Source organism: Eucyclogobius newberryi, unplaced genomic scaffold, assembly GCF_026437365.1.
Source record: "Eucyclogobius newberryi isolate DKJ021-1_F unplaced genomic scaffold, fEucNew1.0.hap1 SCAF_6, whole genome shotgun sequence".
Classification (NCBI taxonomy): domain Eukaryota; kingdom Metazoa; phylum Chordata; class Actinopteri; order Gobiiformes; family Gobiidae; genus Eucyclogobius; species Eucyclogobius newberryi.
In genome coordinates this window covers 20,482,080-20,503,750 of record NW_027316278.1, presented here as the reverse complement: position 1 = coordinate 20,503,750, position 21,671 = coordinate 20,482,080, and the positions used below count along the sequence as shown (strand labels likewise).

Below are 21,671 nucleotides of genomic sequence, written 5' to 3'. Positions count from 1 at the left end.
AAACAAAGCTGGCATCTCACACAGGCACAGAGTTTTTGTGGTTTATTACGACTGACTTAAGGCTACACATTGTCTTGAGAACTGGACAGTTACCCTAGTCTGAAATAGGAGACAGAACTCTCATCCCATAAGTAGGGAATACATGTCCACTTAAGCATCTGCCCTGTTTGAGTGCTCATACCTCTGGTTCCTCTTAGTCTTTCCACTTACCGACCCTCATTGTCTCAACTGTAACCCCCTCTCCATGCCACCCACCTTGTCTTTGCAAAGTAATTTGTAGAGGAGAAGATTATTGTTCTCCATCATGGTGACCCTGGCTGGGCTGACGGGATGCATACACAGATGAAGATGAATGCAGTTATTCCTTGGCGGAGGTCTGCCTCTTTCAGGGCACATTGGCCCTAATGACATGATTGATAGGCTGTCCCAAATCCGGAGGGGCCCTCATTAATCACCCCGCTGACTGAATCCAATCATCTGCTTCACCTGCACAGTGATGGACAGGAAAGGATACAGCGCAGGTGCTGACACGGATGCACAGCCACCGTCACCGACATACCACCGCCGGGCCGCCAAGCAAAAGAATGAGAGGGATGTACGGACAAGATGGGACTCCTCTTTCTTTTCCTGCTCTCAATGTCAAGCAGCCAATCGCTTCCTGACAGGCGACAGTGTTTCTGCCACCTTATAATTACAAAGGGGTAGGGAGTGAGTGCGAGCAAGAGAAGGCAAGCCAGGAAAAGAGAGAGAACAATGACAGGAACTGTATGTGAAGGAGGATGTTTGATGGACGATAGTATCATATCTATCCATACAGGAAGGGCAGGAAAATGATGCGGGCGCCTGCCAGGGCTCCACACCGCACATGCATGAAGACCTTGACACACAATTACACACACACCACCCGCGCTTAAAACACACACACCAATCACTTTTAGTGCACCAACATCCTTCAGTCAAAATGCCCTATGTATCTCATGAATGGTAATGAAAACACTGAATTGTTTTGTTATCAGTCAGTCAATAATTATGGCTTTCTCTCACTTTTTAGCGATGCCATTCTCACTAGTTTGTTACATGTGTTAAGTGTGTTTTGTGGCAGAAGCTGAGAACAAATACATTTTAAATTCATTTGCCCTTCAGGGTAAATAGCGTCTTTACAATTAAAGCATTGCTGGTAAAAGTCAACAGACAAGTTTAGTTAATTTTCTTGCAGCATGTTGGCAATTTTATTCCAAATTCATAGCTGAAATAAGACATTCAGCCTGGGGTATATTCACACACTTTTTGACATGCTTCATCTTCTTCCTTGCTGTTTTTTGTATTTTCTCTCCCATTGCTACTTCTGTTGTATTCTTTTTCACCCTTGTCTTTATTTCCCAGTATATTTGAGCAAGCAAAGGAGAGTGGAGTGGCTGAGGCTGAACTGACTGAGCAGAAAATAGGCCTGATGCTGCTGGAGGTCTGCCACAAAGCAGGTGGCAGCGACTACCTGAGGCAGATCTATCACATCATCCAAGGCAATGAGGTAGGGAAACACTCCCTCTCCCCAGCAATTAGGTGGCTGCTGGCCTGAGGCTGCAGGCTGTTCACCGGGGAGAGACAGAGGGAAGCGGACAGCAGCTAGTGTACAGGCGCACTCTGATCTTCTGCTTTTGGGATCACCTTAAGTGGCCATAGCAACACTAGTTTTCACATAGAGAGGAGGAAGCTGTGTGGAGTTACAGCTCATTCAGAAATGCTCAGTTTAAAGTGTCAGTTTTATCCCTCTTCTAAGAACAGAGAATGGATGTTGAATTGTTCATCTGTTTGCAAACTGGTAATAGTGGCATTCGTAGAACATTCAAATATACAAATAAAGTAAAGTAATCTACATTAAACGCCAAACATAAGAAATATTACTGGCCTTTATGTATAATCTTGCCATCTAGTTTGAGAATAGTCTGTGAAACAAGGTCACCTGCCACATACTATTTTAAAGTTCTCGCAAAATAAATCCATAAATGTAACTGCTATTCACATTTTTTGCACCTTTCTAACTTCTGTTTTTGTTTTCATTTCAATGCAGGAACTTCTGATTTCCAAATTATGTGGACATTCAGACTCTGGTCAAACGTCTTCTCTGGTGAACTTTGCGTATGGACAAGAAAGTCATTCAGACATGCAACATTTTAATCCACTCTTCCAATTTGACCATCTTGGCAAGACAAAACTTGAGCAGGTTTGTTACTCTTTATAATACGTATAGTTTTTATTTAGTGCAATGTTCTTCTGTATTTCTGTGTAGAAGTTATACATTTGCTTTTGCCTAAGTTGACGGTTGGTGTATGCTTAAGTTAAGTTTGTAATATTGTTTCATGTGAAGTTTAAGATTGACACCTTTTTCATGTAGGAGCCTTCTTAAACTCATTTTCCCCCAGGAGTGACATTATGAGATAAGATAAAATAAGATAATCCTTTATTGTCCACACATGGGGAAATTTCATTGATACAACGCAGGTAGATACAGATGTAGATACAGAGAAAAAGAACAGATAACAGATTATAGGAAGTTTAAAAAACACCCTTAATAGAAGAACTCTTATAAACAAAAACTCCTATAGACAAAACCTCCCATTTCCCAAGAAGGGATGGAGGGGAAAAATGTTATGTTATGTTGTTCACTAATTGTTTTTCCTTCACATTAAAAAGTATTTGTCAGAGTATATGGTTACTGCCAGACTGAGGTGCACAGTGTTATTGGTGATTGTCATCAATATTACTTTCTGTGAGCTTAGAAATAAGTGTATTACTAGTTTTATAAAAGTGTTATAGTTAAAGGTATGTTTCTGTGAGGTCTGCAACTGTCTGTCCGACCCACCTAAAGCCCATAGTTAATAAGCTCCCGCCACCCCCAGCTGAAGCAGAACATTAATAATAAATGAGCCCTTAGAAAACACAATTTGATCCCTCAGGATGCAGATTAATCTTATTTACGCGACTGCATTAGGTGTATACATTTAATGACGTGATTGTTTTTCTAGAAAAGAACCCCTAGACTTGTTTTGCATCTTTAGGCTTATCACAAAAGGAGGCATAGCTTTGCATAGAAACATCCTATTAAGAGAATGATTAAAATGCCTTCTCCGCTTGAGGTGCTTGTGTTGTTTGTCAAATAAAATAGGGGGAGGAGGGAAGAAGTTACATCCATCAATCACCTATGAGGAAAGAGCAGCGAGCGGATGGATAGAGGGAACGAGTCAAGTTCTCCTTTTGTCAATAAAACTCAGCCCGGAGTTAAGAGTGACATTTTGGCAATCAAAGCAATCTGATTTTTATTTGCCTCCTCAAAGTGGTGCAAGTGGCAAGTGTGTGTATGTGTGTGTGTGTAAGTGTGTGTGTTTGTGTTGAACGAGAAAGAGAGAGGGATTGGATCGAGATTGAAGGAAAAGAAAGAATAGAAGTGGAGGGCTGGCTGGTTGCCATTGAAGGAAAAAGAAAAAAAAAACAAGAGTAACGACTCCTTCCGAAAATTGATTTATCTTTCTATAAATGATGACTACATCCCCCCAAATGGATTTATAAATTAATTGCTGTCTTTTTGGAATAAAAACCTTCTTGTGCGGACATGATTGATCGCACAGTGTCAGTGGCCAGTGCTGGGGACCTCCTCCTCTTTTGTTAGTGAGTCCCAGCTGGAGCGGTTATCCACTGATGGTATTAACCCTGATTAATAACTAACGATACACTTTCCTCATACATCAACAGAATGAGCTTGTCGACTGGGCATGGGACTGGTCAAGGCTGTTGCCAACTGTTCAGGGCATGAGTGAGGTCACCTTCAAAACTCTGCTGGCAAACAGGTAAGACAGCCTTTTCACCTGTTACACCACATGGGATGCTTAATTTCATGAGCAGATGTAGATTCTGATTATTTTGTTGTGCTGAGCGTGTACTACACAACACAGAGATTATTTCATGTTTTGGTTTGGAGATACTTGATTTAGTATTTTACCAATGGTTATGAGAGCACATGATTGTTCTTTAATTGTCTCTGGGCCAAACTAGCAGTGGTCAGCTAGTTTTCTCTTTTCAGCTGTGGGTGTGAACTTTGATGTGAGTGAGCAGACCATAAAGTTATGAATTAATACTAGTAATACTTTCAGTCGCATTGCCTAAGATTAGAAATGAAGATAGAAATAAAAGCATTTACTTTATTAAAAATATTTTTATTATACACACATTAAAAAAAAAAAAAAAAAATATATATATATATATATATATATATATTTCTGTGAGCAGGCTTGCCTCTCCACAAACCTGTCTAGTAACAACCTGGTGAATTTAGCCTTATTCTCCTTGGCATAAAGATTTGGTTTTAAATGTCCACTACGAGGAATTGTATGCGGGGTTGCCTTAATATTTTGTCAAGATACGGCAGTGCATAATCAGAATTTTCCACAATATAAATGTCTATTTGTCTAATCCATTGATGCTCTACACTACTGCAGCTGCTCTGTACCAGCTGTTCAGAATGCTACTTCCTATCATAGACATACAGTGTATCATTTGTGACGTTGTTATAGTGAAGAGTCTATGTTAATACACTCTTTTATCATGACGGAATGATTGATTCGATCGCAAAAAGGTGGGGTTCCAAATCCCTTTAACAGCTCATAGCCACAGGAGAAGACAGACTGGCTTAATATGAAAAGTGGTTATCTCAGATGTTGGTCACCTGATTGAAGAGTTTTTGCCTTCAAAGTCCATCAACCCCCCGCTCTCTCCTGTTCAGCTTTGCAATGGGCATAAATATTTATGCAGGCAGGTGACACTTATTAGATGGCAATACTTCAGGTTGTTCCTTGCTCTCTCCATTCACAGCTGTCACACTGCCAGCTATCAAGAGCCTTGGGGCTACTGCACCTTGTCTCCACGCCTACACCCAATCCATTCTAAATCGCCACCATTGTAACGCAGGCACACTTTCATAACAAAGGGCAAGCTCTGCATCTGCCAAGGACACAGGTCTAATAAGGGTGAAGAGCGCTGCTCGGTGCTCTGCTGATGAGCTTGATCGACTCAATGCCTCTGCTCTTCTTCCCACTCACATCTCGTCTATGCTTTCTCTTTTTATACGCCGCTTTGTTGCAAGTTAAAACAGATCCTGTCATTGCTTGACTGAAGAAAGTTAGTGTTGTAGCATCCTTGAATAGGAGCTGAATGGAGTGAATACGAAATCAAATAAGAGTAGGAACAGTTTGAGTGACAGGTTGAGCCAGCGCTCAAAACAAGAGATCATGAAGGCAAAAAATACAAGAATACATAGTGGAATTTACCCTAATCTCTGTGTGTCTCAAATTAGTGGCCAATCAGTGGCCCTTTTGGGACAAAAAGAGTTGCTTTTCTGGTGACCTGACCTTTTGGTTTGAGTTGTGATGCTGTACTATCTACTACTGTGCACTAACCTTCCCCACTCACAGTTTGCTGTAAACCACTGACCTCCTATCTATTGTTCCAGTGGCATAATAGATATTGTGCCTTGGGTTTATATCATATTCTAATGGAGCAAGGCTATGAGTTAAGGTCCGTAGGCTTTTACACAGGGGCTATTAAATCACCGTTCAGATGACTTCATTAGGAGAGCGGCACACGCTGAGACACTCATGCTCACATAAACACTCTGCCCTGTTACCTCCACACGGTTACACTGTGGCCCACAGACAGGAGCCAGTGGATTTATACAGGTGTGTGTGTCCTTCTTTGTCACCTGTCACTTGAGTTCCCTCACCGCGATGGCTCATCCATCATCTGCAGATTGAGCTTTTCAGCAGAAACCAGACTGATTAATACCACCCCCGGACCCCCAGGGTTGCCTCGTTGACGGGCTGACCCGGCCTCCTCTCAGACAGCCTGTTCAGAAAGAAAGACTTGGCTAACCAAACTTTTTGAGCTTGTAAAATAAATTTTAATTCTAACTAACTGGACCGAAGTTTTTTTTTTTTATGATGAAACCTTTTGAGTTTACAATATGTATCCCAATATGTTGTTTTTCTTTGTTATCTTTAATAATGGAGAATGCAAAAAAAGAAAAATCACACTAATCTTGGCTAAGTTTCCTTTATTTATCATTATAGTTTTTGACAACAAAGCAAAGTTTTTTTTTATTACCTAGGTTTAGCTACACACTTAACATTTAACCTTGAATAAACTGCACTGAGGGTTCTTTTTAATGGTTATAAGCTGCAAAAGGAAAATGTGTCCACATATATTTTCTACTGAAATATTTGACACTCTTATTTATTGTAAAAGCATAGACTTTTCTAATATCTAAGTGAGTCAACTGAATAGTTTCACAATAGTGAAATAGATATTTCAAAGATAGTGATCTATCAATGGTTTGCTCATCTGCTTTGTCCTTGGTCACCCCTTGAAATCTTTTCTTTACTGAACATTTGTTCAGTTTGTCATAGCATGATTTTATATAAAGTCAATCAAACCAACATAACCTTTTTGAATGTGTGAATGATTGTACCAATATAGTCGTCATTTCTCCTTTGAGTTTGCTGGAAGTACAGAGCTGGGATCAGAGTCTGAAAGGAGACTCAATGTTGTTCCAAGGTGACTTTTTGAGCTGCATTGGAGTGTGTCTGTGTCATAGAGGTCGTCTGACCTGGTTGATAAGGTGTTGCCAAGTATGAGAGATGAAGCTTTGTGTGTCACAGGGCAGCTCTTCTACTCCATCATAAAAACCTGATTTCAACCAAGGACATTCATGCTAACGTCTACAAGCCTGCCCATGGCTGTGTAACCTGCATCTTAAAAAGGTAACTGATATGAGCTGTATAATCGGCTTCATTTTGCCCATATACATTTTAAATCACTTTTTTGATGTCCCATTTCTACTGGATTTGGTAATTGAATATGGTAAGTCACACTGTAAGTACTAAACACTAAAGCATTTCCACTGCATTGTCTCATTGTTGCAGTTACCCCCAGGTCTATAACAATAGCAGTTTGTGGAAAAATGCCAGGCTGTGGCATTCTCTTGCTTGAGCAACTCCTTAAATTGCGCCGATAGACGCTTGTGCTTTCAGGAAGTGGGCAAACGCCATCTGTTCACAGGCGTTGCCATATGGCAGGCCTTTTCTCAGGGAATAAAATAAAAACAAATATGTCAGAATGTTCGTCTTCCTCCATGGACGCTGATCAACCTAGGGAGAAGCTGTGTCTGAGTGTGTCTGGATTAATGGTCTTACTTTATGCTTCAGGGAATGAGAGGCTGTGTTTCAATGTGGGATATTGTGTGGTTGTGCCTAAAGGAAAACATGCACTCATGTGCGTTTATGTACCTGCAAGTATTTTAAAATGTATTTCTCCTGAATAGTGATGTTGCTCTACCATTTTGAACATGTGGTTTCTCTAGTATTTACAACATTGTAACTAACCTTGAAGCTCTACTGTGTTGTTTACTGACATTTCATAGCTGTCGCTAAAAACATAATCAGACTCTCCATACAAGACCATAATTTCAAAGGGTATAAACGAAACAAAATATGATGAATGTGTGAAGAAGGCCTTCTTTCTTCTCGTGTTGATCCCCTTAAGTGTGCTGACTGACAGCTAAGGATGTCAGCTTGTGATTGTGTAGAGTACATATTTTATTTGCATACTTGTACAGGGCTTTTCTTTGCAAAAGTGGACATGTGACACTTTTTATTTCACATTTGCCCCCAAACAGGTGGTGGAGTAGGCTTGTGCACAGCCATTTGTTCTCATGTCTTCCAGTTTGCATACACATGCGCAGCGCCAACTTGTATACTGTATTCATCTCGTGGAGAGCTTACATGTGTCTGCCTGTGTGCGCGTGAATGTTCTACTCTACGTTTCAGTGTGTGTGATATTTGGGGGTTTGCTCCAAAGGCGAATAAATCAGTGATGCCTGGGATAAGGCCGTGGCCCCGTCTCAAACTGCACAGACAAGCTGAGAGGCTCATTAATCAAACGGCCAGTCACAGATGTGATGGCTTCCACACAAACCGCCAGCAGACTGTGAAAGTCACATCCAACAGAGTCAACTGTCAGCCAGTGAAGCAGGCTGCACTTGCCTCTCTCACCCTTTCACCAATACTTTCCCCTCTGCTGTATTTATCTTCAGTCTCTCCTTTCCTACTCTCTCTCACCTCCACTGTGGTGCATCTGTTCATACAAGAAAAGCCTTGCTACAGGGTCAATGATAATTTATCTTCACTGTTAAAATTGGGTACTAGTTCTGCCCCACCATCCACAAAGACTGTCAGAAGTCACCTAAATATCATATCACACCTTTACATGTGATTTACAAATACGTAAGCCCTCTAGAGCATTTTTACACAGTTTTAACTTTCTAGCTTTCAAAAATGCTATTAGGCACTCATTAGAAGTTAAAACCTGGAAAAGTTTTTCTTATCTTTTTTATGGTTAACTAAACATTAATTAATTTCTTTCATCAAATACTTTGTCACTGTCATTTGTTGTAGAATACTAAAATAATATCAACTAAACTACATGCTGATAAACCACTGACAGTGTTGTCTGAGTGTTAGTTAGTTTGTTTATCTATTTATTTATTATTTGTTTAAGTGTTGATTTATTGCCAGGACATTGCATATCAATAAACATTTCTGTAAATATGCCAGAATTAGCCAAAAGGCTATTTTCTAAGCGTTCACCATTACACCAAGTGCCATACATCAGTTATTTACACTAAATCTCCATCCAAGATGTTGTCCTTTTTCTCATCCCAGTTAAGATAAACTGGGATGAAGTTCAAAACATGGTGTACAATTTTACTCCGCTGCCATGTTTTCTTCTGTTCTACTTATTTCAGCTGACGGCAGGAGTCCATTTTAAGAGCCAAAGTGAGGCTGTCTGTTCCAGTCATTGTTTTCATCTGTTTTTCTTCTATAGTCTATTTCTTCTATGCTTATCTACAGATACTAGAGTTACATCTAAGTATACGTACAAGGGGAACATCATGTATATTTACAAAACTCCAACAAGTGTCTTACTTGGTGTGTTAAATTATATTGTTAGTTAAGCCGATGATAATAATTAAGATGAATATATTGTATGCATGCATTAGTTTATTTTATAATTAGCAATAGCATGTGGTGTATTTATTTGTTTTATTTGTAGTATTTATGTTCAGGGCATCTAAATATGATAAGTATCAGTCAGAAGGACCTCAGCTGAGCATGACAATCTTCATGTTTTTTACTCCAGTACGAGCGTGTGTGACGGAGGAGTTTGTTTTGGTGGTGCATCACAAGTTTGTGTCCTGTCGCCAGGCTCATTAGCCCAACGGCAGCGCCCAGACTGCCCCAGCCAATCGCTGCTCTCTGCCTGGTTTTCTATTTGCATGTGGTCCAGGAAGAGATAATTAGAGGGATCTCTGCCTGTCACTGTTAATCTGGGACTTAGTGAAGGGCTGTGATGCCGATGGACTGACATGATGGTGTGCACAGACACAGTGCAGCGTCATAGATTGGCACAGGACGGACGCAGAGAATAAGTAGAGGAACCACATGCAAAAAGCAACATATTCTATTCACTAAGTCAGTGTGTATTTGCATTTATTATGTTTTATTTAGTCAAAATTCATTACAATTCTGACTTTTCAAATGTTTGACTTGTTTTCTTTATAATAGACTGTAGTGGAATGGTTATTTGAGTTTGTACATGTTGACTCTGGGGCTGTTTACACTAGTCGTACTCTGCTGTTGACACAGGTTTTAGATCCCTGTTCAGATAGTGTGCTTGTTGCCTCCCAAACAGACAGAATGCTCAGTAAGCCTTTTGAACAAGCCCAGCTGTCAGCCTTAGACTTCCACACAGACTCTCTTGCTCTCGCACACATCCCAACAAACGTACATGCGTGTGCTCAGCCTGGCACACACCCAAACACACAGCACACTCCACTGATTGGCATGCCTCCTGTTTCCCCATAATTCCGACTGATTTATCCAATCAATCTCACTTGGAGCGCCACTAAAGCGTTGACTAATATTAAGAGTAGAACATGCAACAATTAAAACATGCTTCAGGTAATTACAGAGCCGGTTTAGCAGCAAACAACTGAAGCATTTGATACGTTCAGCATTCTGTTGCCTACATGTGTGTTTCATCTGTACCTGTTTAAAAGTTAATCAGAGGGAATGAACTGCATCTGGGAAAGGCGACGCATGTTAAATATTATGTAAAATCTCAAATCATTACTCATTACTCCTGTTTGACTAATTGGATTAAACATGCGCTTTCCCTCAAAAAAAGTACTTTTTCTTGTCTTTGAAAATATGTTCTTATCACCACTGAACCCCTTTTTCCAACCAAATGACAGCCAGTCTTTTTGCCCACTATGGGACTGTTTAATGGTGCATGTTGAGAGAAAGGGTGAGCGCCATGGCTGACCTCATCTGTCCCACTCGGTGACCTCGTGTCTCCGCTGATGACACGTAATAGTTGACACTTGACTTTAGGGGCTCTTTAAGTGCCAAAATCACAGTAGCGTCAGATTCATATTCTAATGTGGTCATCGTTGTGGTCTGCAGCTTTTGTCCAAGCGCTCCCTCTACACTTGTTTCCACTTTTTTTCCCGTATATTTACTTCTTCCTCACAGTGTGACTACTTCACAGTTGAGTGCACATGTACAGTTGCACACACAAAACATTTAGGCCTATTCAGACACTCTAGTACACAATTGAAATGACCCATCCCACTTTTCTGCCGGTTTGCCGTTACAAGTATGCGCTTGACGCTTGTCTAGACAAGTCTATGGGCGTCTTCATTTTGGCCTTATACGCTTTTGAGCTGGCAGATGTCTTTCCTAGTATAGGTTTGGATATTTCTCCTTTATTGTACGAGGGAATGGTGGCAGAATAGTTAGTGCTCTCACAGGTCCAGGGCAGGACATCACTTGATCGTTCTGAGTCTTGATGTCCACTCTGTGCACTTCTTGTATCACTCAACAATGCTTTCTATGGCATTATTCATTTGAGCAGACATTTACACACTGTCTTTACTTGGGAGATTCTGTTACCTTAAAATAACGTTATATCCTACCTTTTTTTATTCAGATTTTCTGGCCCAGATAAATGTCAAATATTACCTTCGTGGCAAAAGTCGACTGACTCCATGCTTGGCCTCTGCCACTTCTTGCCCCGGCACAGTGTTCACTGTTTTCACCTCACCAATATGAAGCTCTTTACTCTCTATTTCAACTCTTTTCTGCATTTACCTGATGCCCTCACTCACTCTCTTATCTTGGAGAAACCATCACGGGTCATGTTTTTCTCAGTCTTTGATCACTGAGTAGTCTTTCAGTATGTTGACTACAAGGTCTCTCACCTCCCCAGTGGTTGTTGTAAAAGAGGGGGCACACTTATCTGGCTTCTATGATGTTGATGGTTGAAAGCATTTGCTGATGTTGAAAGTGAGCGTGTACGCGGGTGTGTGTCCACTCGGCTGTGATGAAAGACTGTTATAGCACTGCTTTATGATCAGATTGCAGATACATTGTGGTTAAGCCGCCTGGTAACCAATGTGTTTATACATCTGTCAGCAAGATAACAATTACCTTTTTGCTAATGACATTATCCAGAATGAAAATGCGCCACTCTTTTATGACACTCCGCCTATTAAAAGGGCTTAACAGATTTGAATTTTGATCTCTTCTTCCCCGAGCATTTTCTATTTATTCGGTTATTGCTAGAAAACTTCACTCCCTGTGCTGTAATGGTTTTGTCCTCAGGGCAGAAACTGTGGTTCAAATAAAAAAAACTTTTTCCCTCCGGTCTTTATGCATCTTGTGTGTAGATGACGGTTGCCTGTCTGAGAGCTGCTGCAGAATTCTCCCCTTTGTAAGATGCAGGAGATGGCCTTGATGTGACAGCTTGCTATGTTAGCCCAAGTTGTTTTTGACAGAATACAATGAAAAGGGAAGAGGGGAGGAGAAAATGAAATAAAAAGTAAAGCAGCTGAATTTTTCTTAAGGTGAATAGGATTTTGTTCAAATCAATTATTTTTTTTATTTTCTCAAAAATAAACTTTGGTTTGTCCCTTTGTCATGGCTGTTAAGAACAGCCTGTGTGATTACATTTGCTACCTGAGACATTTAGTGATCTTGATAGGTTCTTTACGTCTTGGTCCGGGACTTTGGCTGGCTGGAATCATCATTTTTTTCCGGTGACATTATGAATACTGCTCTACCCTTTAGAGAAGACAGAGCCGAGAGTAGTGATATCTGACATATAGTCCTGTTACATGCCAGTCTACAAGAATGCCAATGACAATCATAAGAAAGGACATTTAGATTACTGTCAGGGCTTCCTATCCTGACTCTTTCTATCTTTCTTTCTTTCACTCCAAATGTTTTATAATTTGTCTCTACAGGTTTTGTAATGGCAGATGACCATTGTGTGTGTGTGTGTGTGTGTGTGTGTGTGTGTGTGTGTGTGTGTGTGTGTGTGTGTGTGTGTGTGTGTGTGTGTGTGTGTGTGTGTGTGTGTGTGTGTGTGTGTGTGTGGGGGTGTGTGTGTGTGTGTGTGTGTGGGGTGTGTGTGTGGGGGTGTGTGTGTGTGTGTGTGTGTGTGTGTGTGAGCTGTGTGTGTGGGTGTGTGTTAATAGGAGTCTTATGGTACAGGTATGTGTGTCTGCCCTTTCTGATTCAAAGTGTGACCCTTGGACTGTACCTTGCAATCAGTGGGCCTGCCTATCCCCTCCGTCTGAGTATTCCTCCTTCAGCCTTTAAAGGAGCCCTTCTTATCAGCATGTGGTAGACCTTTCCTGTGCCCCTCACTGTTCTCAAGGTTAGCCACACTTCATAGCTTTTCTTTTTGCCTCCATTCGTGCCCTACTGGTAGTTATTCGTTTGCGTGTTCTTTAGAGTGATTCAGAAGAGTTTTCTGTCTCCTACCCGCTGAAGGTGAGCGGTCCTTGTGCTTTTTAAGGGGACCACCCCTCTTTCTACTGTATTCCAATGGACATCTGACAAAGCAGAGGGAGTCAAAGATTCCACGGCCCTGCCCTCATCCTTCGCTTACACTTTTTTTTTTTTTTTTATACTTTTATATTCTTCTCTTCACCTTGTCACCACATCAACTTAATCATCCTTGGATTCTCAGGATGAATTGTTAGAATGAAAGTCTGACCCTCTCATCTTGTATATTGTTCTGACTCTTGGGTTGTTTTTGTACTTGCACGTTATATTTGAGGTCAGTACTTGAGACGCTAGAAATGTTTCAGGGTTACTTTTAACAATAACACAATGCAACACAGTCTTAACATATTTCAAAACATGAAGATGTCTTGTAATAAAAAGGTTGAGTGGAAGTTATTGTCAGCTCTTCTTAAGAATAGGTCAGTTGTTGAACCATTGAACTATAAGAGAATATAAATTATATAAGAATATAATTCTGCTTTCTCTGTGTCTCTGCCACTGCCACTAACGGTAGAAGATTTTACATCATCTCATCACAAACAAATATCAGCAGTGATTTCTGTAACAATTTGAACAGACATAAATATATTTATTTTTGAACGTATTTTTTCATTCAGAATCCTTCAGTCAGATATTGCATTATTTTCAAACAGTTTGACCGTACTTGAGTCATATTTACCACAGTGAAACTCTCTAAAGTGTTCATGTTTTATCAAAGCAATCAAAATGCCCCTCCTCTGAAATGTTGTTTCGATAAAGAAGTGATAAAGAAGTGGCTGATATCTAAACAAAAGCATTAGCGATGAGTGTCATTTTAAATGATCTGGAGCATATAGATGTGTGTATGTTAGGCTAATGGGAGGGGCTTAGAATGTATGTGCTTATAAATACATTTAAAAAGGTATTTAAAAGATGTAACCCTTTAATATCTGTGTCATTTTTCATGGTCCTTTTTTTCTCTATATATTTAATCGGTATTTACACTATTTACTACTGACCTGCTCAGGGACTACATGTGCAAATTAGCTTTCATGCTATAACCACTGCACCAGCATCTTCCCTATAACTTTTGATTTGGTTTTAGTATTTCTGACCAGACAAATGTAAAATCATGACAACACAAATTCACTTTTTTACACCCAGGAAACAATTCATCATTCAATCATTATTATGTTTCAAAAAAAATATAATAATAATGATATTTCAAGACAATGCTATAGTTCATCTATTTCATGATAACACTCTATAGTCAAAGTTCTATACTTTCCATAGCTTGGCAAAAATCGTAAATGTCTTTCTAAGAACAAAGACATAGGTTCCACTCAAAATCTATATATGTCTTTTTGCTGGTTTCATTGAGTATAGTGCCAGTGTGGGCAGATATCAGTCTATGTATCACTGAGAGCAGATATGGCTGTATCTCAGTCAGTCTCAGACCTGACAGCAGTGATCATAATCAGTCCCCCTCCAGCTCTTTCCCCCTTCTGCATCACAACATTATACCAGGTGTGCTACATCTGTATTTTTGGGGCTTTTTCCGTGTTCCACCTTGCTCCTCATATCTTAACAACACCTCCCTTTCTCAGTTGCCTTCACAGTAATGGGGCACTTTGGGAATATGCACTATACTGCATGCAAGGGGGAGTTACAGTTGGGCCGGATTCAGCTGTTATTTCGGTACAGTGCGGAGCATGTGTTTGTTTGTGCGAGTGGGTGGGTGTGTGTCAGAGACCATTTACAAAAGAGATCAGGCCTGAGGGTGGCGAAGCATTGCAGCGGTGGATGGAGACCGAAAGGCGGGAGCTACTTCACAGCAGATGTAGCAAAACAACCATAGCCTCCCTTGGCTTCATAACATACAGTTCAGTATTTTATTTATTTATATTTGTTGTGGAGGGGTAAATGTATGTTCAGTGGCGTTGGATATCAGTGACAGAAAGGATCAAAGAGTGACAGCACAAATGAAGCTGTCAAAGTGGCCCGACGGCTGGGTCCCGAGGCGTACATCCCCGGCTTGCACATTTTATTATTACAGTAAAACCTCACAGCTAGGAAGGCAGAAGTGAAGGGGGAAAAAAAATCCTCTTTCTACCAGAGACAAAGTAAAAACCACAAAATGAACAGTGCTGTATCATCGCGGTTCGTGATGGAATGAATTATGAATGTGAGCAGGGGATTAGGAAACAATGGTAGAAGTCACTAGGATCCTCGCCTAGTTTCCTTAGCCTCAGCCCAGCAACTAATTAGCACTTTCAACACAAGTGTATGATCTCATTAATGTGATTTCTGCTTATGTAACATGTATATGAATGCACTCCAACTGCAGGATTATTGCATAAAGCAAATGAAGATGTGAATGAAAATGCATCATTTATAGGCTCTAATAAACTTAGAGTGATGATCAAATGTTTTCCCATGTCAAAACTGCGGCCGTGCTGTAGGTTTAGCTGACAGCTTTGTTCAGTGTTTAGAGCTTTTAAACCAGCGTTCCCCCTATGTCTTGCAATTATCTCTGCAATTTCATAATGTGAGATGAATATCATCAGTCATGGTACCAGAGTGCTGTCTGGTCCACATCAAAGACAGTTTATGTAATGTGTCAGTGGGGAGGAATACTTCAGGCTTATACTTTAGCAGAGATTGTGTAATGTTTTAAAAAGCAGCCTATACATTTTTACATAATTGCTCAGTCTATTTGTATAGTAGATACAATTCACATCAGCTAATTAGTATCCACACGGTGAGATATAGTAAAAGCAAGACAGAGTAAAGAGGGGGAGGACGCAGGGAGAGGGTACGGGTAGATAATTAGACCGAATTAAGCCATCTCTTTTAATCTAGCCTCTGAAAGAAGGAGCAGAGAGAAAGGAAAGGGATGGGGTGGGGGGCCGGGGTTCTAGGGTGAGGCTCTCTGCCTGTCTGGCACCGGGTGTGAATGTGTGGGAAAAGAGGGGCCTGGTGCCTTAGCCTCAGCAGAATGGATCAGCTTGTGTTTCTGAGGCTCGAGAAGTGTCCCATTGTTATGATGTCACCGCAACTCAAGAAGGCTGACCCCTGACCCCTATGGATTCATGGCAGCCTGCTGCAGAACCCCACATACACCCCCAGTCAGATCCAAAAGGGCCAGACTGCTGCTGGGCTCCCACTAGGGGGTACCCAAGCCTTTGGCCATAGAATGTGATGAGCTTACAGCTTTTTACGTTTTACTCAATTTACCAATGATGTTTTAAGTTAAATCTATCTCGCATTAACATCGCTTTCACATTCTCTCAAAAACCTCAGTATCCCACCATCTCTCGCTCTCTTCCTCTCTCTCTCTCTCTCTCTCTCTCTCTCCCTCTCTTTTTACCCTCTGTTACTGTTATATCTTTCTAACCATGAATATAGCGGGCGCCGCCAGATGTCGCAAATAGATCATGCGAGGGATGTGGCGGAGAAAGTCCAGGCACGTACGAGTGGGGGATGTGAGGCGACTGGAGCTCTCTGCGTTTGTGTGTGTCACTGTATGCCAGTGTTCATCTGTGCACGCACCTAGAGTCTGTGTGTGTGTGTGTGTGTGTTGGCGCACATGTGCAAGTGTGTACCTTTGTGCTCTATGGCATGTGTGGAGGTCACGGCAGGTCAGCATATTGTCCCTCAGATGTTTGATATTTTATGTATAAGAGGGTGGCTCGAGTGAGAGGATAAGCACGTTCCTGACAGAGGCATCTCTACGCCACCACAAACCGCTACCTCAGCAATGTGGAGCCCAGAGTCAGAGCAGCCGTGATGGGGAGCAGCCCGGTACCCCCGAGAGGGAGAGGGCCAAAGCAGGGATGACTTAGGACTGTAACACCGGCATTCCTCCTTTTATGCCCCATTATAATTAAATCATTAGGATGTATTGTCTTGTTTGAGGCGTTTGGCTGTTGTGTCGTCATGGCAATCATCTAGCTCCTACATGCTTTAATCCGTCAAACATCAGATGCCACTTTTTAGTTTCTGCTGAACAACATTGCGATTCAGATTAGATTTGCAATTCATTTTTATGATGGCAGGATTCTGTTCACAGTGCACATTTTAAACACTTCCAGGATCATTATGATTTGCGAGATAACAAAAATATGAATTGCTAAAATATAGCACAAAAAGTTTCAGACGTATTAACCTGAACAATGTATTATTATTTTTTTTTAACATTGAAACTTTTTTGACAATGGACAACTCCTGGATGAATTAGGGATTAATTAAAAGCAGATACTTTTTTAATTAAGTTAAATATGACTTGTTCATACAATGGTGTTAATTTGATTAAAACAGATCTATTGTTTCAATCAGCTTGCTTTTGTCATCAGCCACAACAGATTTGTGGCAGTCCGCTTTAGAAAATAAAGACGTCTCCAGCTGAAATACCTAAACAGAAAAAATGGTGTGGGGGGGATCTGTCTTTAAAACATTAAAGACGGGTGTTAAATGCTCTTTCATATTGACTTTGTAATGCTAAACTCAAGCATTACAACTAACTCCTCATCACATGCTGGTTTATCATATCATTGACGCTTTGATTTTTCCTTCTGTTTTTAGCCCAGCTTTGTCATTACTCCTCAGTGTTTGTGTTCTCCTGTTAAAAGCTTGATCTCTTTATTCCCTTGTGCTCAGGTCAGTTACCAGGGTGACGATATGGCGGGTGACGAACATGCCCTGACCATGCTGTGTAGTAGTAGTGTGGTGGTGGGCTTCAGAGGACTTTGTGGAATAGGCTCACCCTCCATCTTTTCGTCTGCTTTGCCAACTCTGGGATTTCTACATTACTGCCTTGTGTTCTCTGGGAAAAAGATTAATTATTCATCACACAGCCTCAATTAAATTTGAATCCGCCAGTTCAAGTAACCTTTTAGCATGGCACATTTATTATTGAGGCAGATGCTTTGGCCCTGTTTAGATTTAGAGCTTATCGGATTCTTTCAGCTTCTTATCACATGGGCAGTTTTACCCTGGATCGCTGTGAGGGTTGGCCTTGACTTGGCTTGGATGCAAAGGGATATATTTCCTCAAACTGCTCCTGGTAAATATTATACACTATAAATGTTCCATACTAAGGATTGTACTACACAGTGAACACTGTAGCACTTGTGGCATTAGCACAATCCAAATAGTAGACGTTTTATTGATTTAAAAAAAAAAAAATCCCTTACGGATTGGGGTTACAAGGGATGCCTCAATAGTGTACAGTAGAGCCATGAAATATTAAGAAAATAAATGTCTAAAGGTCCAAATGTTGACACTAGATTCAACTGTAATGTCTCAACCCTGCCATTGTAGTCTGATCACAAGGAGATGAGGGAATTCAAAACCAGATAAAAAAAAATATGATGATCTTTAGGATCCAAGGCTATAATGAACTGAGACTTACATTTTATACAATAATAAAAAGAAACGGATAATTAGGCAGTTGTGTACCTGTAATCCTGTCTGCAATTGCATGCATTGCAACGTAAAGCCCAATCAGCCTCATATACGGTAGCTATATAATCCCCTTCCCCCAGATCCTGTATCCATGTTTTCTAGTCTCTTCCGCCATTGGAGGAGGTGGTGCTTTTGTCAGACAGGAGCACGGAGACCTCACAAAGCGCGGGGAAGATGTCACAACAAACGAAAACAGCATAGTAACCCTCCGAAATCTAATCAGCAGCCATTGATTCGTGCACTGAATAGAGATTGAGTACCTTGAGAGTGGCTCATCCAATAAGGCCATGGAGAGCCTGACAGAGGCCTTAGCGAGACAGCTGTATACTTCCCTATCAGTCTGTTTTCACCCTACTGTCTGCACCGTCTATCAACCCGAAGAAGATACAATTGTCGCTCTTCTCCAAAGTTTTTGTTCTTTTTATTCGCTTAATTTGTGTGTGACAAGCAACAATTCCTACTTCCAGCAGCAGTTTTTTCCTCAAGTGTGCCCTTAATGGATTTTCTTTGTGGATACAGATAGACGTGAGGTTTTGGTGCCTTTAGTTACGGAACGCTCATAAAGGATGTTTAAATAAAGCAATTAAGCACAAGGTAATCCTTCACTTTGTAAGTTTACCATCGGTTTCCATTTTTCATTCAAGTGGAGAGCAATGCATATAGAGTGTGTAGTAAGTACTCCCTTTTTTACGCATTCAAAATCATCACTGTTTTGGCACCGGCGGAAAAATAAAATCCCATTAAGACGTATAGGAATTGGTGACATTTAAGACATTATTTAATCTATAATATGTGAACGTGTTGTTTATTTTTTTTTCTAATCCCCAATAAATTGCGACAACTTTGCTCTTATTATGTGTAATGATACTTTGGCATTATGAGGCAGTGGTATTGATTTTGGAACTCAAAGCATTTACTGTGGAGGAAAATGTTATTATTTTAATATTGAACCCATGCTAATTAAATAGAGAATAACATACACACATCAGAACGGGAGCTTCAGGGCGCTCTCTCGCTCGCTCTCCTATTCACTACCCATTGCCTTTGAGCCAATCACCTTGTACTTTAATCCAATGTAATGCCAAAGCCTTACTCATGACTGTTGTTCAGAATTTACCTGATATTAGGTTTTATTGAACTGTTGATATTTCTTTTGAACAAACTTCCAGAGAGAGATGTTGTCATAGGTTTGCCATTGGTTTACTTATTACTCTTTAACAGGACATCAGTGAATGCTTTGCTGCAAGTCAAATGTATTTGTAGCGTACCTTTCATGCACACAGACAACTCAAAGTGCTTTATATAGAATTCAAGGATAAACATTTATATAATTTACACATTTCCAATAAAGTCAAAGAATAAACAATTATGAAAAAAACAACTTTAAAATCAATTAATGTATGGACTCCTGCATAATCGTATATACTTAAACAATATTATTTATTTGTTTCATTTTTTTTGCCTTTATTTATCCAGATAGTTTAATGGATAACTAATTGTCATTAACAACATCAACATTTAATTTAGATCACTTTGTGGACTAATAGAATAATTTTAAAATGAAATCTATGAGGGACTGGAAACCCGTGTAACGTTTGTAGTACTGGGGTATGTTTTTTTATTTTATTTTATTTTTGTGACCACCTCAGTTGCAGAATTTTGTATTTGTGGTAGCTACATGTTGGAGGACTTTGGGAGAGATCCTTCACAACCTCAAATTAAAATAAGTTGGAAAATCTGTAAAATGTAAACAAACAAACAAACTAAATGTAATCTTAATTCAAGACATCAATTTTCACCCTTTCATGCTGTTGTTCCAGTCTAGCGCCGTAAATCCCCAACCCATCGTCTCCATGTAACATATTAATATTTAATTGATTATTGAAATATTCAAGATGGGCTCCTGACGGAAGCCTCTGCAGTGATGGAGCAATGTGGTCTGTGGTCAGCCGGCTATAAGAGGTCAAAAGGTTACTCTGTAAGGAATTACTCAATAGACATCTCTAAACAGCCAGAGTATACAAAGAAAACAACTCAGTGGAACGGAGGAGAAAAAACAGTCTCTCTGATTAATTAGCCCTGCCATAATATGCCATAGACTTCAGTTCAAATTCTTTTATCAACTGTTTTGCAATAATTTCTTCCTGTTCCTGCAAATTGATAGTTTTCTAAATATAATTCATGTTGTTTCAGTGTACAACGTTAAGGTTCTATTGTTGGTGTTTTTTGTGGATGATTGTCAGTATGTTTTCTTGACTAAACTTAATTAGTGTCAACATGTTTACTGCTTTATTATGAGCATGTCACTCATCTTGAAGGATACTTTACGTCGATTATTTATTTATTTTTTGTATTAAAATAGAAAATCTCCTTAAGTTAGTTGGATATTGCATGAGGTTGTGCCGGGACAGCGTTGCTCTGCTCTTTATAGATATGAGGATCAGTAGTCATGTCAGCCGTTACCATGGCGACCGACCCATAAGTGAGGGCGAAAGATGCTGAGAAGATGTGCGTGGCGAGGTCAGACAGATGGCCTGATGCAGGTATACACTACAGTCTGCCTCTCCAGTGCTCACTGAACCCTCTGATCAGCTGTATTAAAACAGGAACTGTGACTGCGGCAGGTTACAAAGGGCAGGCTTTCTCTCATCACAGATACTCTTCAGCTCTCTCTTGGCGGCCCAGGAGTCCGTCTGTGTGTGGCTGATTGTTAGGCCCTGGACATTGTTCAGTGGGTGTGTAAAAACTTATTAGAGAGCTGTGTAGGTGTGTGTGTGTGTGTGTGTGTGTGTGTGTGTGCGTGTGTGCGTGTGTGCTTAGCCATCCTCGGACAAAGAGGTGGGGCCCTTTTTTAACACCCTGTCAAAGGCGTTACCAGAAAAGAGGAGGATGTTAAGGTGGCCTCCCCCAACTTACAGATATGAAGCTGTCATGAAAAGAATAGCGGCATTCAATGAATGACACTTATTTTCTCCCACTTTACACAAGTGCAGTGAACAAAACAGACAGGAGAGCAGCTGAGGAAGACGTTCTCCTCGCTGTTGCTGGCAATGACAGACACGCACCAATTACTTATAGTCCAAGCAGACGCCAGGAAAACTGTCATTCACGCTTAGCTTTGTTAATTTAGTCTTACAAGCTGTTATAGTTTGCTTCTTTCAATGCAGGTGTGAGTGTATATACCCCTCCCCCTACTTATAATGTTTGTTCGCCTGTTGTCAACTCATTTCCTTCATGTATGTAGTATGTTGTCAATAATGTAAATGTTAC

The 21,671-nt window shown here is 40.4% G+C and overlaps 1 protein-coding gene across 1 annotated transcript in view; it reads left to right on the top strand.

Moving 5' to 3' along the window:
• The window catches only part of kiaa0825 (KIAA0825 ortholog), an 86,498-nt gene that overhangs the window by 32,224 nt on the left and 32,603 nt on the right, over positions 1-21,671 (top strand). The window contains exons 20-22 of the mRNA XM_072432751.1: positions 1,384-1,528; positions 2,069-2,221; positions 3,748-3,842. Coding sequence (XP_072288852.1) covers positions 1,384-1,528; positions 2,069-2,221; positions 3,748-3,842 — 393 coding nt within the window. The remainder of the gene's footprint in view (positions 1-1,383; positions 1,529-2,068; positions 2,222-3,747; positions 3,843-21,671) is intronic.